Here is a 22,676-nt window from a genome sequence, read left to right on the forward strand (position 1 = left end):
CTGTAGACTAGTTGAGTATCTGGAGCATCAGCATTTGTGAGAGAGAATAAAGTAGACGGCACACGTCAAACGTTTGATTTATGACCCTATGTCAAGATGACGTGGGCATGCTCATATTTGGGCATCCGGTCAGGACATCCTGGCGGAAAGTGATCACGTGCTCTAGGGACTGCCCATATTTGGGCATCCTGTCAGGACATCCTGGCGGGAACTTATCACATGCTTATGCCCATATATGTACATCCTGTTCCTGTTCTCACGCGTTAGAGGGTGTGCTAATTTATGCATATATTGCATCTATTCCTTTGAAGTTGTCATGATGATTGATGTCTAGGGACCTCTTTGAACTGGGGGGGGATGTGTTTGAACATTTCAAAGAGTATGGCCCCCCCACCCCCTGTTGTATTGACCTTGGGGCTGTTGTCTATGAAACAGGAATGTCCAGGGGTATTGGGTGTGGCATACGCATTATAAATAAAGCCCGGAACAAGACATGCGGCCCCAGAACACTAAACAAGATTTTAAAAATAAACATGGATTTTGTGATCAGTGGCAAAGCTGTGATGACTGTAACAACGGAAGCAGGACAACGGAAGCGGCTGAAACATGGAGAAAGGGCCAATTATAAAGCCACAATATACGATGCGCCAAAAAAGCGGTTTCTAAGTGTGTATATAACCAAATACCGCCCGCAACTGCGCTGAAAGATCAAGTGCTGATGTCTAATGGACAGCAATATGGGTATCAGTTTGATTACCTGGCCTGTAGAGTGAACGGTAGCCGATATGGTAGCAGAAGGAGAAGAATATACCGACCAGACTTTAGATGTGGACTACGGGGTTGAAGACTGGACGGTTTTTCGCAAGGTTGTGTGTCCCGAACTGAGACTTATCACCAAGGGGTATTGCTTGTTCACCCCTGACTCCTCAGGAAGAATATTTCACAGGGTGAAAATACAAAGAAAGAATGGACTTCTATGTGGCTGCGTGGAGTTCTATATCAGCAACGAGGAAACTCGCTACCAAAACATTCGTGATGGAAGCCTGACTGGGGATTTTAGGCTGCGCATGCTTATTCCTTTTAAAAGTTGGGATTTAATGGAATTGAAAATGTTAGAGTTGTTGGATGCTCTTTTTGTACAGAGCCAACAGCGGCAGAGCATTGTTCATGTAAGGAAGTGCATAATTTATGCGAATCCTGAGGATTATGATTCAAAGGAGCCCCAAGACACAACTGGTATCCCGTCTTGTGGATGATTCTGAAAAACTAGAAACAACTTTGTCTAAGATTTTACTTTATTTGTTTGAAACACCATTTAATTGTAACATATATCATATTTGTTGTTTAGCGGATGTGTGTGTTTTAAAAATTCAGCGACACAAGCCTGTTAATCTAAACCAAATATACAGGGTGTTGCATGCTGTGATCGGTGAGAAAATGGTGACATGTATCCTGCAATGAATTCTGAATTGTCTGTATACGTAATACTTGGGGTATGCTTAAAATAAAAATTCAAAAATGAAAATGAAATGTTGTCGTTATTTGAAAGTGGCTCATTAGCGTTATTGTACCTCAGAGAGGCAAGAAGGATGGCGGAGCAGATGTTGAAAGACCTTTATTATAATCCCTCTAACCCTGGGTCTTATGGGGGTAAGAAACGTTTACAGAGAGCTATAGCTCCATTGTCCCAATTTCAGGCGGATCTATGTGACATGCAGGCCCTTGCAGATAAAAATTATGGAAATCGCTACATGCTAACGGTTATACAGTGCCTTGCGAAAGTATTCGGCCCCCTTGAACTTTGCGACCTTTTGCCACATTTCAGGCTTCAAACATAAAGATATAAAACTGTATTTTTTTGTGAAGAATCAACAACAAGTGGGACACAATCATGAAGTGGAACGACATTTATTGGATATTTCAAACTTTTTTAACAAATCAAAAACTGAAAAATTGGGCGTGCAAAATTATTCAGCCCCTTTACTTTCAGTGCAGCAAACTCTCTCCAGAAGTTCAGTGAGGATCTCTGAATGATCCAATGTTGACCTAAATGACTAATGATGATAAATACAATCCACCTGTGTGTAATCAAGTCTCCGTATAAATGCACCTGCACTGTGATAGTCTCAGAGGTCCGTTAAAAGCGCAGAGAGCATCATGAAGAACAAGGAACACACCAGGCAGGTCCGAGATACTGTTGTGAAGAAGTTTAAAGCCGGATTTGGATACAAAAATATTTCCCAAGCTTTAAACATCCCAAGGAGCACTGTGCAAGCGATAATATTGAAATGGAAGGAGTATCAGACCACTGCAAATCTACCAAGACCTGGCCGTCCCTCTAAACTTTCAGCTCATACAAGGAGAAGACTGATCAGAGATGCAGCCAAGAGGCCCATGATCACTCTGGATGAACTGCAGAGATCTACAGCTGAGGTGGGAGACTCTGTCCATAGGACAACAATCAGTCAGTCGTATATTGCACAAATCTGGCCTTTATGGAAGAGTGGCAAGAAGAAAGCCATTTCTTAAAGATATCCATAAAAAGTGTTGTTTAAAGTTTGCCACAAGCCACCTGGGAGACACACCAAACATGTGGAAGAAGGTGCTCTGGTCAGATGAAACCAAAATTGAACTTTTTGGCAACAATGCAAAACGTTATGTTTGGCGTAAAAGCAACACAGCTCATCACCCTGAACACACCAATCCCCACTGTCAAACATGGTGGTGGCAGCATCATGGTTTGGGCCTGCTTTTCTTCAGCAGGGACAGGGAAGATGGTTAAAATTGATGGGAAGATGGATGGAGCCAAATACAGGACCATTCTGGAAGAAAACCTGATGGAGTCTGCAAAAGACCTGAGACTGGGACGGAGATTTGTCTTCCAACAAGACAATGATCCAAAACATAAAGCAAAATCTACAATGGAATGGTTCAATAAAATTTTTCAGTTTTTGATTTGTTAAAAAAGTTTGAAATATCCAATAAATGTCGTTCCACTTCATGATTGTGTCCCACTTGTTGTTGATTCTTCACAAAAAAATACAGTTTTATATCTTTATGTTTGAAGCCTGAAATGTGGCAAAAGGTCGGAAAGTTCAAGGGGGCCGAATACTTTCGCAAGGCACTGTAGATATTTTCTCTAAAATAGCATTTTAGCATTTCATCTCACTATTAGATGGGCCTGCGATTAAGGCTGAAAATGGTAGTTGCAACCGGGGGTTGCAAAAAAAACCTTCTAACCTTCTAAAACCTTCTACAGCAGTCATTATATCTTAAGCTTTAAGACACACTGTGGCTTGTAGCATAAGTCAGTAGCCAAAGGGCAATGTGGTCCCGTCAGGTAAAAGCAGTCTCTTGTCATAGACGACCCTGAATCTTTTAGTAAGTGGGGCATTCCTTAGATGGAAGCCCTTTTTATCCCTAACAATTTTTTTGTAGGAGCTCAAAATCTCCAAGTCCCTATTCCTGTCGTTTATGAACCCCTCGACCAAGCATGTGATTGATTCCAAGTTTACGCGCGGGGCATTTTCATTGTTTTGAGTCACGCCTTTGGCTTTCAACACCATGTTATTGTTTTTAGTCCTAAAAGCATAACTTTTGGGACCACAGGAGGACCATTCTGTGATATGGTCACCATCTTCGAGTTCACTCATTAAGCCACCCAGATAGTTGCTGAGTGGGGGGATCCAATCCCCCTGTTTGCTTACATAGACCACAGAGTCTGTGTCGTGGTAAAGAACCCGCCTCTGAAGCTGCTCAATGAGGGAGTACAGTTCAAGTCGGCCATAGGCCATGGTAAAAGCTGCAAGAAACACATTTGCATTACCCGGGGGTAGAACCCACTTCTTGTTGCGCCTCCATTGCACCAGGGCAATGTCTTGACCTAAGAATGAAAAATGTGAATTTTCGTATTGGTCCGAAAAAAACTAATTCCAAAAATTCTTTGGGGTCTTTAATGATCGACGTTGTTACCATATTACATTTCTGCGATAATTTGCCCCAAAGCGAGTTCAAGTACAATTTCGACACATATATTTTGGTTTTGTTGACCTCTATTCTGTCAGGGTCAAGAAGTATGCCTTCTCTGTAGTGATAGTCTTGAATGTACCCGTCTTTGCTCTCTTGATCTGTGACCGATGCAGGATAGCCTGAAGCCATTTGCTTGCATCTCAAGAAGGTCTTGATGTACTCTTTAAAAAGAGTCTGATTTCCTGGAAAAGTTCCACACTTCAAAGATTTTGGCCACACGACACCCCATCACTAGAACCTTAGAGAATTCAACTTTGACCCAACCCCTGTCAGGGCTCTTTCTTGATCTGAGTTATCACATGGGTTTTGCTGGTTGTTGTTTTCACTGCAGGTGCGACAAAGGGAAAGTTTTCCTTGAGGGCCCTTGTAAGGCATCACGGGTATAAAAAAAACCCTTAGGAGGGTAGACAGTTGCTTTGATCAGACCAAAATAGTTTTGAGGTAAGTCAAAGTCGCTGTGAATTATTGTCTCGTCGGGTTGCGCTACATACCGCAATGTCAAAGCATTGGTACGGCCTCCATAAGAGACCTGTCGTGGTTCCAGGGGTTCTGGTGTGTCATTGCTGGAAAGGAAGGCTTGAACATGAGGATCAGACTTTTTGAGGGCGGCCCATTCGTGCTCCCACAAAACCTCCACTTTTAACCCATAAGTAGCCTGTAAAGAATCCCATTTGTCTTGAAACTCTTGGTACATTTCCCCAAAAGTCTTTTGGGTTAGGACACACATGGCCTGGGGCACAAAGCAAGATTTACAACCGTGGAAGAAACAACCGTTGTACTCATACACGGTCTCAACCCCATCAATCTGTGTGTATCCATCTACATGGTAAGAGCCAAACGCATTCTCCCCCAGATTCAAAGCATGTTGAATAAAAATGTCTTTATCCTGGGCCATGTACTCCAACCATTGAATGGGCCCACTAGAGTAGGACTTGAATTGGCGTCGGTAGTTATCAGGTAAGGGGATAGCTATAGATGCTGTAGGTAGAAAGTGTGTACGATAGGTTTTCGTGCATGCCAATGCAATAGTTGTACAACTCCAAGGGTCAATGCCTCATCTTTGATTACCTCTTATCTGAAGATTACCACTTCTCCTTCACGAAGTATAACCACAACATTGTCGCAGTATGATTCCATCTCTTTATGGAAATCAAAGGTGCCATGTCTTACTGTCTCGTACCACGTCATGAATCTCTCACGCTCTTTGGGAGACATTTGATCACACCCGTACATTTCGGGGCTGGGATAAGATCCAATATAATGTAGATTCTCCTCAGATGTGAAGAAGTGGGGGAACCAGCCTTTCAAAACCCAAGACCTCTGGCATTTGAGCCAATCTCATGGGTAAGAAGCTTAAACTGTCAATGTATCTCTGGTTGAAGGCCGGGTCTACAAAACACAAGATTTTACTATCTTGAGCTATGACACTGGTGCACGGTGTTTCCACCGACACATTGGTGCGGCTGGCTTCCGGGTTGGATGCACGCTGTGTTAAGAAGCAGTGCGGCTTGGTTGTGTTTCGGAGGACGCATGGCTTTCAACTTCGTCTCTCCCGAGCCCGTATGGGAGTTGTAGCGATGAGACGAGATAGTAACTACTAACAATTGGATACCACGAAATTGGGGAGAAAAGGGGATTTTTAAAAAATGTAAAAAATAATTTGGTGATTGACAGAGTCGAAAGCCTTGGCCAGGTTGATAAATACGGCTGCACAGTAATGCCTCTTATCGATGGCGGTTATATAATTTAGGACCTGTGGTGCACCCATGACTAGCTCTGAAACCAGATTGCATAGCGGAGAAGGTACGGTGGGATTCGAAATGGTCGGTAATCTGTTTGTTAACTTGGCGTTCGAAGACCTTAGAAAGGCATGGTAGGATAGATATAGGTCTGTAGCAGTTTGGGTGTAGAGTGTCTCCCCCTTTGAAGAGAGGGATGACCGCGGCAGCTTTCCAATCTTTGGGAATCTCAGACGATACGAAAGAGAGGTTGAACAGGCTAGTAATAGGGGTTGCAACAATTTTCGGCAGATCATTTTAGAAAGAGAGGGTCCAGATTGTCTAGCCCAGCTGATTTGTAGAGGTCCAGATTTTGCAGCTCTTTCAGAACATCAGCCATCTAGATTTGGGTGAAGGATAAATGGGGGAAGCTTGGGCGAGTTGCTGTGGGGGGGTGCAGGGCAGTTGACCGGGGTAGGGGTAGCCAGGTGGAAAGCATGGCCAGCCGTAGAGAAATGCTTATTGAAATTCTCAATTATAGTGGATTTATCGGTGGTGTCAATGTTTCCTAGCCTCAGTGCAGTGGGCAACTGGGAGGAGGTGCTCTTATTCTCTATGGACTTTGCAGTGTCCCAGAACTTTTTGGATTTTGTGCTACAGGATGCACATTTCTGTTTGAAAAAGCTAGCCTTTGCTTTCCTAACTGCCTGTGTATATTGTTTCCTAACTTCCCTGAAAAGTTGCATATTACGGGAGCTTTTCGGCTATGCCATTAAACTCTGGAACTGTTTTAAAGTCACCAACTGAGTTTGGAAGAATGCCTGTATCTTCGCAGCGACTGGTTTTACATCATCCAAAGTGTAATTAAAAACTTCTTAGGGCTGAAATCTCGTTAACGGTATCGATATGACAACAGCCAGTAAAAGTGCAGTGTGCCAAATTCAAAACAACAGAAATCTGAGGAATTAAAATTCCTCAAACATACAAGTATCTAATATCATTTTAAAGGTAATCTTGTTGTTAATCCCACCACAGTGTCCGATTTCAAATAGGCTTTACAGCGAAAGCACCACAAACGATTGTTAGGTTAGAACCAAGTCACAAAAACACAGCCATTTTTCCAGCCAAAGAGTGGAGTCACAAAAATCAGAAATAGAGATAGAATGAATCACTAACCTTTGATGATCTTCATCAGATGACACTCATAGGACTTCATGTTACACAATACATGTATGTTTTGTTCGATAAAGTTCATATTTATATCAAAAAATCTCAGTGACCTTTGGGCGCGTTATGTTCAGTAGTTCCAAAACATCAGGTGATTTTGCAGAGAGCCACATCAATTTACAGAAATACTCATTATAAATGTTGATGAAAATACAAGTGTTATGCATGGAATTAAAGATATACTCCTTAATGCAACCGCTGTCAGATTTCAAAAAAGCTTTACAGAAAAAGCAAACCATGCAATAATTTGAGTACGGCGCTCAGACAACAAATACATATATCCGCCATGTTGGAGTCAACAGAAGTCAGAAATAACATTATAAATAGTCACTTACCTTTGGTGATCTTCATCAGAATGCACTCCCAGAAATCACAGTTCCACAATAATAAACAATAAATGTTTGATTTATTCGATAATGTCCATAATTTATGTCCAAATAGCTACTTTTATTATACTGGCCCCCAGCCATAAGAAGTTAATAACTTCACTAAGCTAAAAGGGATATTCAATGTCGACTGAGGGACCTTACAGATAATTGTATGTGTGGGGTATAGAGATGATGTAGTCATTCACAAATCATGTGAAACACTATTATCGCACACAGACTGAGTCCATGCAACTTATTATGTGACTTGTTAAAAACATGTTTAATCCTGAACTTATTTATTTTAGCTTTACATTTGTAATTAATTTGTAAACATTTTGAAAAACATAATTCCAATTCGACATTATGGGGTATTGTGTGTAGGCCACATCTCAATTTAATCAATTTTAAATTCAGTCTGTAACACAACAAAATGTGGAAAAAGTCAAGGGGTGTGCATACTTTCTAAAGGCACTGTATATCGTCCAACGAACTGCTTACCTGAAGGTTCCTTCTCTACAACGCAACAACAATTAGAAATAATAAAAGATACGAATACAAACATAAAGTAAATGGCAGTAGAATAGAATAGTGGGTTTGACAAGTGGGTGTGACACCTACTCCCGTTACCTGCTGCACTGCTGCTTGGATTCCACCTGGCAATCTGTTCACCATCTGGCCTGTCTCCCCTTGTTTGGTACAGGTACCCCCGCCACACTCCCCCCTCTCTCCCGAGCTTTCGCTCGCCTCCAGCACACATGCACTGTCGGGCGAGTGACTCTGAACTTACAATGACTAGTCTGAAGTCGTTATATTTTTTCTTGTGCTTTATGCTATTTACCTCATGAATTCTGCGTGCTTTGTTGACTATCAACTTTGGGACAGAATGTTTGTTCCCACCCTCGGAACTCTGACTCTCTATTGGTTACACAGACTCTTGGCCTCCCATCCTATTCTAACCACCTCTCGCTGGCTTTGTATTCATGTTACCTGATGAAATTGCTGTACAATATGATGTTGTTGCCATCTAATGCACATTCAAAATGTGCATGTACACCCTGGCCCATCTACTGTTGCTTGCCCCAATTCTGACTTGTACTCTGATATTTGATTCACTGATTTCTGCTCTCATAAATGCCTGGGTTTTCTGCACGTTAACACTAGAAGTTTATAACTTAAATTGATCAATTGAAAGTGTAGGTTCACAGCTCTAATCCAGATGTGTTGGTGATCACTGAGATGTGGTTAAGAAAGAGTGTTTTGAACACTGATGTTAAACTTGGTGGAGTGGCAATCTTTACCAAGGAACACCTTCAGTGATCGGTTGTCTCCACCAAATCTGTCCCCAAACAATTTGATTTGCTGGGTTTAAGCATCAAAATTTCAAATAGCTCTTTGTTGACTGTTGCTGGGTGTTATCATCCACCATCAACACTGGCATGTACCCTACTTGCCATAAACTCTCTCCTGGCCCTTTACACTAAGTCTGAATGTGTCCTGCTAGGTGACCTAACCTGGGACATGCTTAAACCACCTGACCAAGTCCTAAAGCAACTGGACTCCCTAAATATTTCTCAGATTATTACCAATCCCACAAGGTATGACTCCAAACACTCAGAGGCTACTCTCCTTGATGTTAATCTCACTCTTCTGTAATGACCTTAGTGATCGCTGTTCTACAACCTGTGTTCGTAATGGCTGCTCAGTGAAACAAACTGTCCCGATTTGTCATAGACGCTTGCTAAAAGAACTTTAATGAGCAAGCCTTCCTTCATGACCTGGTCTCTGTAAATTGGTATAAAATTAGCTTGATCCCCCTCTGTTGAAGACACTTAGACCTTATTTTTTTATATTTTAGGTGGTATTGTTAATAAATACACCCCCATAAAGAAAATAATAATTAAAAACTGGTTCAGCCCCTTGTTCGACCATGATCTGGCAGAGTTACTACACCTTAAGAATTCCATTTGGCGAAAGGCTCGGCACACACATACTCAAGCTGACTGGCTCTCGTTCAGGCAAATTAGAAATAAGTGCACTCAGGCTATCCAGAAAGCCAAAGTTAGTTACTTTATGAAGCAGTCCCTGCAGACCTGAAGAATAAACCCTCCTCCTCACAGCTACCCATGTCCCTTAATGTTGATGATGTGGTTGTTACTGGAAAAGAGCACATGGCTGAGCTCTTTAATCACCACTTCGTTAAGTCAGGATTCCGATTGGACTCAGCCATGCCTCTTTGCCCATTTCCTCACCTCCCACCCTTTGTAATGCAACTAGCCCCGATGCTCATCCCCCTTTCCCCCCTGCCCTGCTACAAAGTTTCTCCCTGCAGGCAATCACTGACTCCGAGGTGCTAAAGGAGCTCCTTAAACCTGACCCCAAAAAACATCTGTCAGATGGTTTAGACCCTTTCTTCTTTAAGGTTGCTGCCCCTATCATCACCAAGCCTATCTCTGACCTTTTTAACGGGTCTCTCTTCTCTGGGGAGGTTCCCATTGCTTGGAAGGAAGCCACAGTGTGTCCTTTATTTAAAGGGGAGATCTAGCTGATCCTAACAGTTATAGGCCAATTTCTATTTTGCCCTGTTTATCAAAAGTGTTGGAAAAACTGTTCAATAATCAACTGACTTACTTTCTTGATGTCAATAGTATTCTCTCTGGTATTCTCTTGCTTTCTTAATGCAATCTGGTTCCGCTCAAGTTATGGATGTGTCAATGTAACGTTAAAGGTCCTAAATGTCACCATTGCCCTTGATTCTAAGCAATGTTGTGCTACTATTTTTATTGACTTGGCCAAAGCTTTTGATACGGTAGACTATTCCATTGTTGTGGGCCGGCCAAGGAGTATTGGTGTCTCTGAGGGTTCTTTGGTCTGCTTTGCTAACTACCTCTCTCAAAGAATGCAGTATATAAAGTCAGAACATCTGCTGTCTCAGCCACTGCCTGTCACCAAGGGAGTACCCCAAGGCTCGGTCCTAGGCCCCATGCTCTTCTCAATTTACATCAACAACATAGCTGAGGCAGAAGGAAGCTCTCTCATCCATGTATATGCAGATAATACAGTCTTATACTCAGCTGTCCCCTCCCCAGATTTTGTGTTAAACGCTCTACAACATAGCTTTCTTAGTGTCCAACAAGATTTATTTGCCCTTAACCTCTCTGGGATATGTCCCACCTGGCCAAAAGCTAGGGAAAATGCAGAGCACCAAATTCAAATAAATTACTATAAAAAACTAACTTTCATTAAATCACACATGCAAGATAGAAATTAAAGCTACACTTGTTGTGAATCCAGCCAACATGTCAGATTTCAAAAAGGCTTTTCGGCGAAAGCAAACAATGCTATTATCTGAGGATAGCACCATAATAAACAAAGAGAGAAACCATATTTCAACCCTGCAGGCGCGACACAAAACGCAGAAATAAAAATATAATTCATGCCTTACCTTTGACAAGCTTCTTTTGTTGGCACTCCAATATGTCCCATAAACATCACAAATGGTCCTTTTGTTCGATTAATTCCGTCGATATATATCCAAAATGTCCATTTATTTGGCGCGTTTGATCCAGAAAAACACAGGTTCCAACTTGTTCAACGTGACTACAAAATATCTCAAAAGTTACCTGTGAACTTTGCCAAAACATTTCAAACTACTTTTGTAATACAACTTTAGGTATTTATTTACGTAAATAACCGATAAAATTGAAGACGGGATGATCTGTGTTCAATACAGGAAGAAAACAAACTGAAGCATGCTTTCTGGTCACGCGCCTCTAACAGTATACTTCAAGTGACCCTCGTTCAAGATGGCCGTACTTCTTCATTATACAAAGGATTAACCTCAACCAATTTCTAAAGACTGCTGACATCCAGTGGAAGCGAAAGGAACTGCAAGAAGGTCCCTTAGAAATCTGGATTCCCAATGAAACCCCATTGAAAAGAGAGTGACCTCAAAAAAAAATCTGAATGGTTTGTCCTCAGGTTTTCGCCTGCTAAATAAGTTCTGTTATACTCACAGACATGATTCAAACGGTTTTAGAAACTTCAGAGTGTTTTCTATCCAAATCTACTAATAACATGCATATCTTATCTTCTGGGGATGAGTAGCAGGCAGTTGAATTTGGGCATGCATTTCATCCGGACGTGAAAATACTGCCCCCTGTCACCAAGAAGTTAACCTTGTTCTGAACACCTCAAAAACATAGGTAATGTGGTTTGGTAAAAAGAATGCCCCTCTTCCCACTGGTGTGATTACTACCTCTGAGGGTTTAGAGCTTGAGCTAGTCACCTCATACAAGTACTTGGGAGTATGGCTAGACGGTACACTGTCCTTCTCTCAGAACATTTTAAAGCTGCAGACAAAGGTTACATATAGACTTGGTTTCCTCTATCGTAATCCCTCCTCTTTCACCCCAGCTGCCAAACTAACCCTGATTCAGATGACCATCCTACCCATGCTAGATTACGGAGACAAAATTAATAGATTGGCAGGTAAAGGTGCTCTCGAGCGGCTAGATGTTCTTCACCAGTCAATCATCAGACTTGTCATAAATTCTCCTTATAGGACACATCACTGCACTCTATACTCCTCTGTAAACTGGTCATCTCTGTATACCTGTCGCAAGACCCACCGGTTGATGCTTAATTATAAAACCCTCTTAGGTCTCACCCCCCCTATCTGAGATACCTACTGCAGCCCTCATCCTCCACATATAACACCCGTTCTGCCAGTCACATTCTGTTAAAGTTCCCCAAAGCACTCACATCCCTTGGTCACTCCTCTTTTCAGTTCGCTGCAGTTAGCGACTGGAACGAGCTGCAAAAAACACTCAAACGGGACTGTTTTATCTCCATCTCTTCATTCAAAGACTCAATCATGGACACTCTTACTGACAGTTGTGGCTGCTTCGCGTGATGTATCGTTGTCTCTACCTTATTGCCCCTTGTACTGTTGTCTGTGCCCAATAATGTTTGTACCATGTTTTGTGCTGCTACCATGTTGTGCTGCTGCCATGCTGTGTTGCTATGATGCTGTGTTGTCATGTGTTGCTGTCATGCTATGTTGTTGTTTTAGGTCTCTTTATGTAGTGTTGTGGTCTCTTGACGTGATGTATTTTTAATCCCAGCCCCCATCCCCACAGGAGGTCTTTTGCCTTTTGGTAGGCTGTCATTGTAAATACAAATTTGTTCTTAACTGACTTGCCTAGTTAAATTAAGGTTAAATAAATAATAATAATAAAATAAAAATTTGAGCTTAAGTATAATACAGGAAGGCACAATTTATAGTCCAATATTTACATGGGTATTGGGGGGGAAGGGGGGGGGGGGATGGGCGAGTGTATACATTTAGCAGTATAATAAGAGTCTGGTAGCAGCAGTTGTGATGTGTGTGTGTGTGTGTGTTTGTCTGTCTGGGTGTGTGTGTGCATGAGTGAGTGCATGTGTGCTAAGGTGTGGAGAATCAGAGCAGGTGGTTAGTCCAGTTAAAGTGTTCAGCAGTCTGATGGTTTGTAGATACCAACAGGCTCAGAGACAATTTATATCAGACGTCATGCTCCGATACCGTCTGCCCGATGGTAAAGGAGAGAACAGCTCGTGGCTGGTGGGGGTGGGGTTCTTGATGATGTGTGCCTTCCTCAAGCACTGTTTTGAGTAGATGTCCTGGATGGTTGGGAGACGGTCCCTGTGATGTACTGGGCTGTCTTCACCACCCGCTGGAGGGCCTGGCGGTCGTGGATGGAGCAATTTCCGTACCAGGCAGTGATGCAACCGGTCAGAATGCTCTCGATGGTGCAGCCGTAGTATTTGGAGCGGACTCTGGGCAGCATGCCAAATTTCTTCAGCCGCCTTAGGAAGTAGAGACTCTATTGCGCCCTCTTGACAAGAGTGGTGGTGTTGTTGGTCCATGACAAGTCCTCTGTGATTTGGACACAGAGAAACTTAAACTCTACTGCAATCCCATTAATGTGGATTGGGGTATGTTCACTCCTCTGCTTCCTGAAGTCAACAATCAACTCCTTTGTTTTGCTGACGTGTTGGGAGAGGTTGTTGTCATGACACCACAATGCCAGTTCACTTACACACCTCCCTATAGGTTGACTCGTCGTTGTTGGTTATCAGGCCTACAACCGTGGTGTCGTCAGCAAACTTGATGGAGTTGGCCATGCAGGCATGTGTGAACAGGGAGTACATCAGAGGATTGAGGACACACCCATGGGGAGCCCGTGTGTTAAGACTCAGTGTGGAGGTGCTGTTGCGAAACCTCACAGCCTGTGGTATAGCACACACACATGCTTTACTGATTGATCTCCATCTCCCTAACACCAACGACAAGCGTGAGGAGAACTGCCATTATAATAGTCACAAACCTTTTAGGTCATCTAGACTACAACAGAGTTTACAAAAGGTACATTACTTTGATTCATTAGCCCATTGATTCAACAACCCCATTTCTTACTAGCACTGACATTGGGGGAAAAAAGCCTGATATGCAGTTGACTCTCAGCTGTATTGGCTGCGTTTACACAGGCAGCCCAATTCTGATCTTTTCACATCGGAATTAGTCTGCCTGTGTAAACACAGCCATTAAGATGAATGCACCAACTGTAAGTCACTCTGGATAAGAGCGTCTGCTTAATGACTCAAAATAACGTTACATTTTTTTTTGAATAATATATAAAATTATCTGTTCTATAATCATGTCACTCAAACAACAATTTGAGGCCATTATTACTACATGTGAAACAAATAGATTCAGGCAAGCCTGTATTTCATATAACTGACTTATAGAACTTAAAGCTGCAATATGTAACTTTTTGGGTGTCCTGACCAAATTCACATAAAAATGTGAGTAATAGATCTGTCATTCTCATTAAATGCAAGTCTAAGAAGCGGTAGATCTGTTCTATGTGGGTTATTTCTATGCTTCCATTTTTGCGTCTTACTTTTGGTTTTGTACACCAGCCTCAAACAGCTGAAAATACAATATTCTTGGTTATGGAAAATATATTTCACAGTGGCTTAGATGGTACAATGATTCTCTACACCAGGTATTCTCTACACCAGGTACACCCCCAGAGGTACGTGCAATGCCGTCGGGGGTACGCCAAATAAAAATGTGATTCACATTTAAAAATATATATATTTGTTTTTAATTCTTCACATTCTACAACGGGGCTATACATTTGGGTTTGGGTTTTGGGTTTTTTCCCTCACCTGAGTAGCCTCGTTTCACTGCCAAAAATAAAATGAAACCATCTAGTGTTTAGCGAAATAACAACACAATGTCAAACACAGGTAGCCTAGTTGAGTAATTAACATCCAATCACCGTTACTCTCTCGCGGGAATTCCATTAACAGTCTGTATGTAGCCAAACGTAGCTGCTGCTCATTCTGTTTGCTCGAAAATGGATAAAGGGTTAAAAAAAAGTAAGGCCCGCATCCATAGAGACACATACCAGCTCTACTGTTAGTACTGCTACAACCAGCACTACTACACCTGCACCTGTCGACGACACAAGTCGTTCTGCTTCCATAGAGACACATACCAGCTCTACTGTTAGTACTGCTACAACCAGCACTACTACACCTGCACCTGTCGTCGACACAAGTCGTTCTGCTTCCATAGAGACACATACCAGCTCTACTGTTAGTACTGCTACAACCAGCACTACTACACCTGCACCTGTCGTCGACACAAGTCGTTCTGCTTCCATAGAGACACATACCAGCTCTACTGTTAGTACTGCTACAACCAGCACTACTACACCTGCACCTGTCGTCGACACAAGTCGTTCTGCTTCCATAGAGACACATACCAGCTCTACTGTTAGTACTGCTACAACCAGCACTACTACACCTGCACCTGTCGACGACACAAGTCGTTCTGCTTCCATAGAGACACATACCAGCTCTACTGTTAGTACTGCTACAACCAGCACTACTACACCTGCACCTGTCGTCGACACAAGTCGTTCTGCTTCCATAGAGACACATACCAGCTCTACTGTTAGTACTGCTACAACCAGCACTACTACACCTGCACCTGTCGTCGACACAAGTCGTTCTGCTTCCATAGAGACACATACCAGCTCTACTGTTAGTACTGCTACAACCAGCACTACTACACCTGCACCTGTCGACGACACAAGTCGTTCTGCTTCCATAGAGACACATACCAGCTCTACTGTTAGTACTGCTACAACCAGCACTACTACACCTGCACCTGTCGTCGACACAAGTCGTTCTGCTTCCATAGAGACACATACCAGCTCTACTGTTAGTACTGCTACAACCAGCACTACTACACCTGCACCTGTCGTCGACACAAGTCGTTCTGCTTCCATAGAGACACATACCAGCTCTACTGTTAGTACTGCTACAACCAGCACTACTACACCTGCACCTGTCGACGACACAAGTCGTTCTGCTTCCATAGAGACACATACCAGCTCTACTGTTAGTACTGCTACAACCAGCACTACTACACCTGCACCTGTCGTCGACACAAGTCGTTCTGCTTCCATAGAGACACATACCAGCTCTACTGTTAGTACTGCTACAACCAGCACTACTACACCTGCACCTGTCGTCGACACAAGTCCTTCTGCTTCCATAGAGACACATACCAGCTCTACTGTTAGTACTGCTACAACCAGCACTACTACACCTGCACCTGTCGACGACACAAGTCGTTCTGCTTCCACAAGCACATCCAATGTTAGCATCAGTAATTCTACATTTATTGTTAGCCCAGCTAGCATGGACACTGACAGTTGTGAATCTGATGCAGCCGAAGAGCTACTGCCCCCTTACCCAGGAAAGCACCGAACAACAGACAGGGACGTTGGACCATCGAAGAGGTGTAAACATGATGAAAACTACATTGATTTACATTGGGAGTTGTGCCTTTCCTCGGCCACAGTGTGTTATATGTGCAAAAGTACGATCTCACAACTCAATGAAACCTTCACTCTTGTGCAGACATTTAGAAACAAAACGTGCCAATTTGCAAAATAAGCTACGGGAGTTTTTGGAGCGAGAATAGTAATACATGTATAAAAGAAACAAATACCATTAATAAGAAGGGGTTAGAAGCATCTTATATGGTGAGCTACCAAGTGGCTAGGACAGGCAAGCTCCATACTATTGTGGAGGACTTAATTATTCCTGCTGCTGCGGATATGGCTGGGACAATGCTAGGAGAAAAGGCCCCAAAAAACTATACAGACAATGCCTTCATCAAACAACACTGTTTCACGATGCATCAGTGACATGGCAGGAGATTTTTGAAACAATTACTGCTTCGCATGCAAGCCAGTGAATTATATGCGATACAGCTGGATGAGTCAACAGACGTGGCGGGCCTGGCACAGCTCCTGGTATATGTCAGTTACGTTTTTGGGGGGGGGGTCAATTAAGGAAGATATCCTCTTCTGGAAACCAGGAGAGGATATTTTTAAAGTACTGGACCGCTTTGTGACATCAAATGTACTTTGGTGGTTAAGATGTGTTGGTATCTGTACTGATGGTGCAAAAGCCATGACAGGGAGACATAGTGAAGTGGTAACATGCATGCAAGAAGTTGCTCCCGATGCCACTTGGGTACACTGCAGCATCCACCGAGAGGCTCTTACTGCCAAGGGAATGCCTGACAGCTTGAAAGACATTTTGGACACTACAGTGAAAATGGTTCACTTTGTTAAAGCAGGGCCCCTGAACTCTAGTGTATTTTCTGCACTAAGCAATGATATGGGCAGCGACCATGTAACACTATTACAACATACAGAACTGTTCTGGTTATCAAGGGGCAAAGTATTAACACGTTTTTTTAAATTGAGAGACGAGCTTAAAGTTTTCTTTACTGACCATAATTTTCACTTGTCTGACCACTTGCATGATGACGGGTTTCTCACATGACTGGCCTATCTGGGTGATGTTTTTTCTCGCCTGAACGATCTGAATCTAGGATTACAGGGACTCTCTGCAACTATATTCAATGTACGGGACAAAATTGAGGCTATGATTAAGAAGTTGGAGCTCTGCATTAACAAGGACAACACACAGGTCTTTCCATCATTGTATGATTTTTTTGTGTGCAAATGAACTCAAGCTTACGGACAATGTCAAATGTGATATAGCGAAGCACCTGAGTGAGTTGGGTGCACAATTACGCAGGTACTTTTCAAAAACGGATAACACAAACAACTGGATTCGTTATCCCTTTCATGCACTGTCTCCAGTCCACTTACCGATGTCTGAACAAGAGAGCCGCATTGAAATTGCAACAAGCGGTTCCGGGAAAATTGTATTCAATCGGAAGCCACTGACATATTTCTGGATTGGGCTGCGCTCAGAGTATTCTGCCTTGGCAAACCCCGCTGTTAAGACACTGATGCCCTTTGCAACCACGTACCTATATGATAGTGGATTCTTGGCCCTCACTAGCATGAAAACTAAATACAGGCATAGACTGTGTGTGGAATATTATTTAAGTGTGAGACTCTCCAATACAACTCAACATTGCAGAGTTATGTGCATCCTTTCAAGCACACCCTTCTCATTAACCTGTGGTTAATTTTCGATTAAAAAACAAGGTTTTATATGTAAGATGGTTAAATAAAGCGCAAAGTTATTGATTGTTATTATATTATTATTTGTCCCCTGGTCCTATAAGAGCTCTTTGTCTCTTCCCACGAGCCGGGTTGTGACAAAAACTAACACTCATTCTTATGTTTAATAAATGTATCGTATCTTGTGTGTGTAGCAGGCTTACAGTGATGGCAAAAAACAACATTTCAGCATGCGCTGACCCTGGTGCTAGAGGGGGTACGCTGCTGAAGGATGAATGTTTGAAGGGGTACTGGACTATAAAAAGTTTGGGAACCACTGCTCTACACTATACTTGCTTGTTTTGTCACAAACTGTCACAACTTGTCACAAACAATTCGAATTTTAGCAACCAGGAAATAGCAGGGCGATTTCTGCATATTGCATCTTTAAGGCTGAGCTCTATCTTAGTTTTTTTCTTATCTTTGTCTGTACCAGACCAGAGGAACATTAACATTGATCTTTCTTTATGCAATCATCATAGAATTAAAAACTGATCGATAGTCAATCACCATAGCGACTATATCACTGCATGACTGTCACATCCCTATACCAAACACAGATTGGTAAGGCTAAGTGGGAGGCATTCCACCCATTTACATTTTTTCTTACCAATTTGGAAGATAATATTGAATAAATGTATTTTGTAACTAATCTCAGAGCCATATACTGTATAATGGCTCTGAAGAATATGTGACAAGACTGTCCCCTAGTGGTGATCAGAGACAGGATAACAATTCAACTACTGACTGAATCACACCTGACACAAAATACTGCTCCTTGACAAACAGATTTGGGATGACACAGAAGCTGCAGTGTTGTCATAGTGCAAGCAGAAGCTAACCAAAGCATCAGGTATAACACTGTGTGTAATACGAGGATAGGCTGGCTCAGTACATCCCGCAGTCAGAGACCACAAAGAGGTAATTCATTGTACTGGCCTATTAAAATAGCTTTTAGCTATGGTTTTTGAGTCCAGCATCCGGCCTGTTGTCTGTTTTGAATATTTATTTTGTACTGTTTATTTATATGCACAGATGTATTGTGATGTATCTGACATCAAACAGAACTACCATAAGGTTCCCTCTCTTCCACACCATTCCCATCCTCGCCATCAACTCCCACCATGGAAATTGCTTTGACGCTGCTGGACTCTGTTAAATTCGGTACTTAGAAGTTTACAGACGACGACAATGTATCAACATCCTTCAGCCGTGTGAATGTGTTGGTGAATTGATTGATAACATCAATACGATAAATCAAGGTTTACTTTGTGAAACAAAAATAAACAAATCAAATGTATTTGTCACATGCTCTGAATAAAATTAGATTATTAGTTTAGTTTTGTTTCACAAAATAAACATTGATTTATCGTACCTGAATATCAATCAAACTTGTGTCCTGACTTGTGTGTTAATGAGCATTAAAAACAATCACACATGTACACACACATACAGTCAAAACCATGCTTTTTCTGCCTAATCATTCAGCCAAGATTCTAGTTGGGTGTTGAGAGGAATGGCCCCCCTACTCAGCCTCTGTGGGGGGCAATGTGAAATCTATGGTAGGTCAAAAAACACGCCTCAGACAAGACCACAGATAAGACCTAGAAAGTCTTCTTCCTTACCTTCCTCAACCTTACATTTATCAACTCCACTGACGCACAACCAAAACGAGAAACAAGTGAATTATTCAGCAAACCATAGCACATACAGTGCCTTGCGAAAGTATTCGGCCCCCTTGAACTTTGCGACCTTTTGCCACATTTCAGGCTTCAAACATAAAGATATAAAACTGTATTTTTTTGTGAAGAATCAACGACAGGTGGGACACAATCATGAAGTGGAACGACATTTATTGGATATTTCAAACTTTTTTAACAAATCAAAAACTGAAAAATTGGGCGTGCAAAATTATTCAGCCCCCTTAAGTTAATACTTTGTAGCGCCACCTTTTGCTGTGATTACAGCTGTAAGTCGCTTGGGGTATGTCTCTATCAGTTTTGCACATCGAGAAACTGACATTTTTTCCCATTCCTCCTTGCAAAACAGCTCGAGCTCAGTGAGGTTGGATGGAGAGCATTTGTGAACAGCAGTTTTCAGTTCTTTCCACAGATTCTCGATTGGATTCAAGTCTGGACTTTGACTTGGCCATTCTAACACCTGGATATGTTTATTTTTGAACCATTCCATTGTAGATTTTGCTTTATGTTTTGGATCATTGTCTTGTTGGAAGACAAATCTCCGTCCCAGTCTCAGGTCTTTTGCAGACTCCGTCAGGTTTTCTTCCAGAATGGTCCTGTATTTGGCTCCATCCATCTTCCCATCAATTTTAACCATCTTCCCTGTCCCTGCTGAAGAAAAGCAGGCCCAAACCATGATGCTGCCACCACCATGTTTGACAGTGGGGATGGTGTGTTCAGCTGTGTTGCTTTTACGCCAAACATAACGTTTTGCATTGTTGCCAAAAAGTTCAATTTTGGTTTCATCTGACCAGAGCACCTTCTTCCACATGTTTGGTGTGTCTCCCAGGTGGCTTGTGGCAAACTTTAAACAACACTTTTAATGGATATCTTTAAGAAATGGCTTTCTTCTTGCCACTCTTCCATAAAGGCCAGATTTGTGCAATATATGACTGATTGTTGTCCTATGGACAGAGTCTCCCACCTCAGCTGTAGATCTCTGCAGTTCATCCAGAGTGATCGTGGGCCTCTTGGCTGCATCTCTGATCAGTCTTCTCCTTGTATGAGCTGAAAGTTTAGAGGGACGGCCAGGTCTTGGTAGATTTGCAGTGGTCTGATACTCCTTCCATTTCAATATTATCGCTTGCACAGTGCTCCTTGGGATGTTTAAAGCTTGGGAAATCTTTTTGTATCCAAATCCGGCTTTAAACTTCTTCACAACAGTATCTCGGACCTGCCTGGTGTGTTCCTTGTTCTTCATGATGCTCTCTGCGCTTTTAACTGACCTCTGAGACTATCACAGTGCAGGTGCATTTATACGGAGACTTGATTACACACAGGTGGATTGTATTTATCATCATTAGTCATTTAGGTCAACATTGGATCATTCAGAGATCCTCACTGAACTTCTGTAGAGAGTTTGCTGCACTGAAAGTAAAGGGGCTGAATAATTTTGCACGCCCAATTTTTCAGTTTTTGATTTGTTAAAAAAGTTTGAAATATCCAATAAATGTCGTTCCACTTCATGATTGTGTCCCACTTGTTGTTGATTCTTCACAAAAAAAATACAGTTTTATATCTTTATGTTTGAAGCCTGAAATGTGGCAAAAGGTCGCAAAGTTCAAGGGGGCCGAATACTTTCGCAAGGCACTGTAGATCCCAACACCAAGTGGACACCCATTCTTGTAACTCAGACTTGTGCACAAATCTCCCACAAATCTTCAGTTCAATCAGGTTATGTGAGCCAGATCTTAAACCCATGAACGGTACCTGTGAAAAACAATGCACTATTCTGTTTTGGAATGAATTTAGCCGTTTCTATTTTCACATATCCTTACTTATGAGGTTTAGATGGTGGTTCAGAGGGACTCACCTTGGGCCACTTGGGGTTGAGTAGACAGGCCTTGACAGCGTCGTCCAGGGAAGCCTGGTAGCGTCCCAATTTGAGAAGGGCTGCTGAGCGGTTGCTGTAGAGGATGCAGTTCTGTGGGTCGGCTCGAAGGGCGTCGCCATAGAGACTCACGGCAGCCTGGAAGTCACCGCGTTGGCAGGCCTCGTTGCTCTGCTGAACTCTCTCCATGAACTCTGCCTTGTTGAGGCCACATCGGCCCCCTTTCTCTTCAGCTTCACGCTGCGCAGCTCTGCCCACTGTCCGGGAGCCGAAGATTGAAAACTGGAGATAGAGGGCAAAGAGGTGGAGAAGTTCTATAATGAGGAAGGTTGAAAATGATAACCTTATAGAGTGAGGCAGGTCAAAAGCAGTGCAAAGTGAAATCATTAAACAACATTTAAAGAGGGAGATGAGAGCAGAAATGAAATAGTTTTCTGCTTTTACAGAGGATTTGGTATAATATAAACGCTGAGACAGAACTTGTCCTATCATTGATTCAGACCATTTCAAAGCCAAGTTTGCAGACCAGCAGAAACCCCTGACTCAGCATTAAATAAACAAAGTCAATATCTTCAGGCAATAGTTCACTATAAACCAACTCAAGATTTAGAATTACTCCATTACCATTGCAGATCCCCAAAATACAGCTCTGTTTAGGTAGCAGAGGAGATCCAAGTCTTATTAGAAAATGACTAGTACGGAAATGTGTCAGCTGACCAGAGATGTTTTGTTAAGCATTATTCTATGACAAAACCCTCTGGGTTGTCCATCTGATGGAGCAACTTCCACAATACTTCAGTCATACCACACCTCCTCCAGCTGAATTCTGGGATAGCGCCGGCCTCCGGCCTGGTAATTACTTCCAGAGGTTGAGAGAGTAAAAGGGTAACACAGGAGGAAGGATAGACGTTGGCTATGAGTGAACTACAGTCAACATCACACTATTGTGGAAAGTGTGGTTTTGCTATTCCTTACTTTACATCCTTTCCCTGTGAAAATGTAATTACTGCAATTACAGCATCACTTAGGGCAGTAAAAATGCAAGAGAACTCTGATCTGAACAAACCCTATGCTAAATAATGTCTGCTGTTAAATGTCCTCCTTCGCTATGTGTTGTTTGTTTTGCATGCCGCCTTTGAGTGTTACAACTGGAGAGA

General features: G+C 42.4%; 1 protein-coding gene across 1 annotated transcript in view; it reads right to left on the reverse strand.

The window, feature by feature from the left end:
* LOC110526490 (tetratricopeptide repeat protein 28) overlaps window positions 1-22,676 on the reverse strand; it is a 317,670-nt gene that overhangs the window by 292,808 nt on the left and 2,186 nt on the right. Inside the window, 1 exon segment of the mRNA XM_036979789.2 lies at window positions 21,502-21,801. Coding sequence (XP_036835684.2) covers window positions 21,502-21,801 — 300 coding nt within the window.

This window comes from Oncorhynchus mykiss, chromosome 6 (genome assembly GCF_057628025.1).
Source record: "Oncorhynchus mykiss isolate SJ-2025 chromosome 6, ASM5762802v1, whole genome shotgun sequence".
In the NCBI taxonomy this organism is placed as follows: Eukaryota; Metazoa; Chordata; class Actinopteri; order Salmoniformes; family Salmonidae; genus Oncorhynchus; species Oncorhynchus mykiss.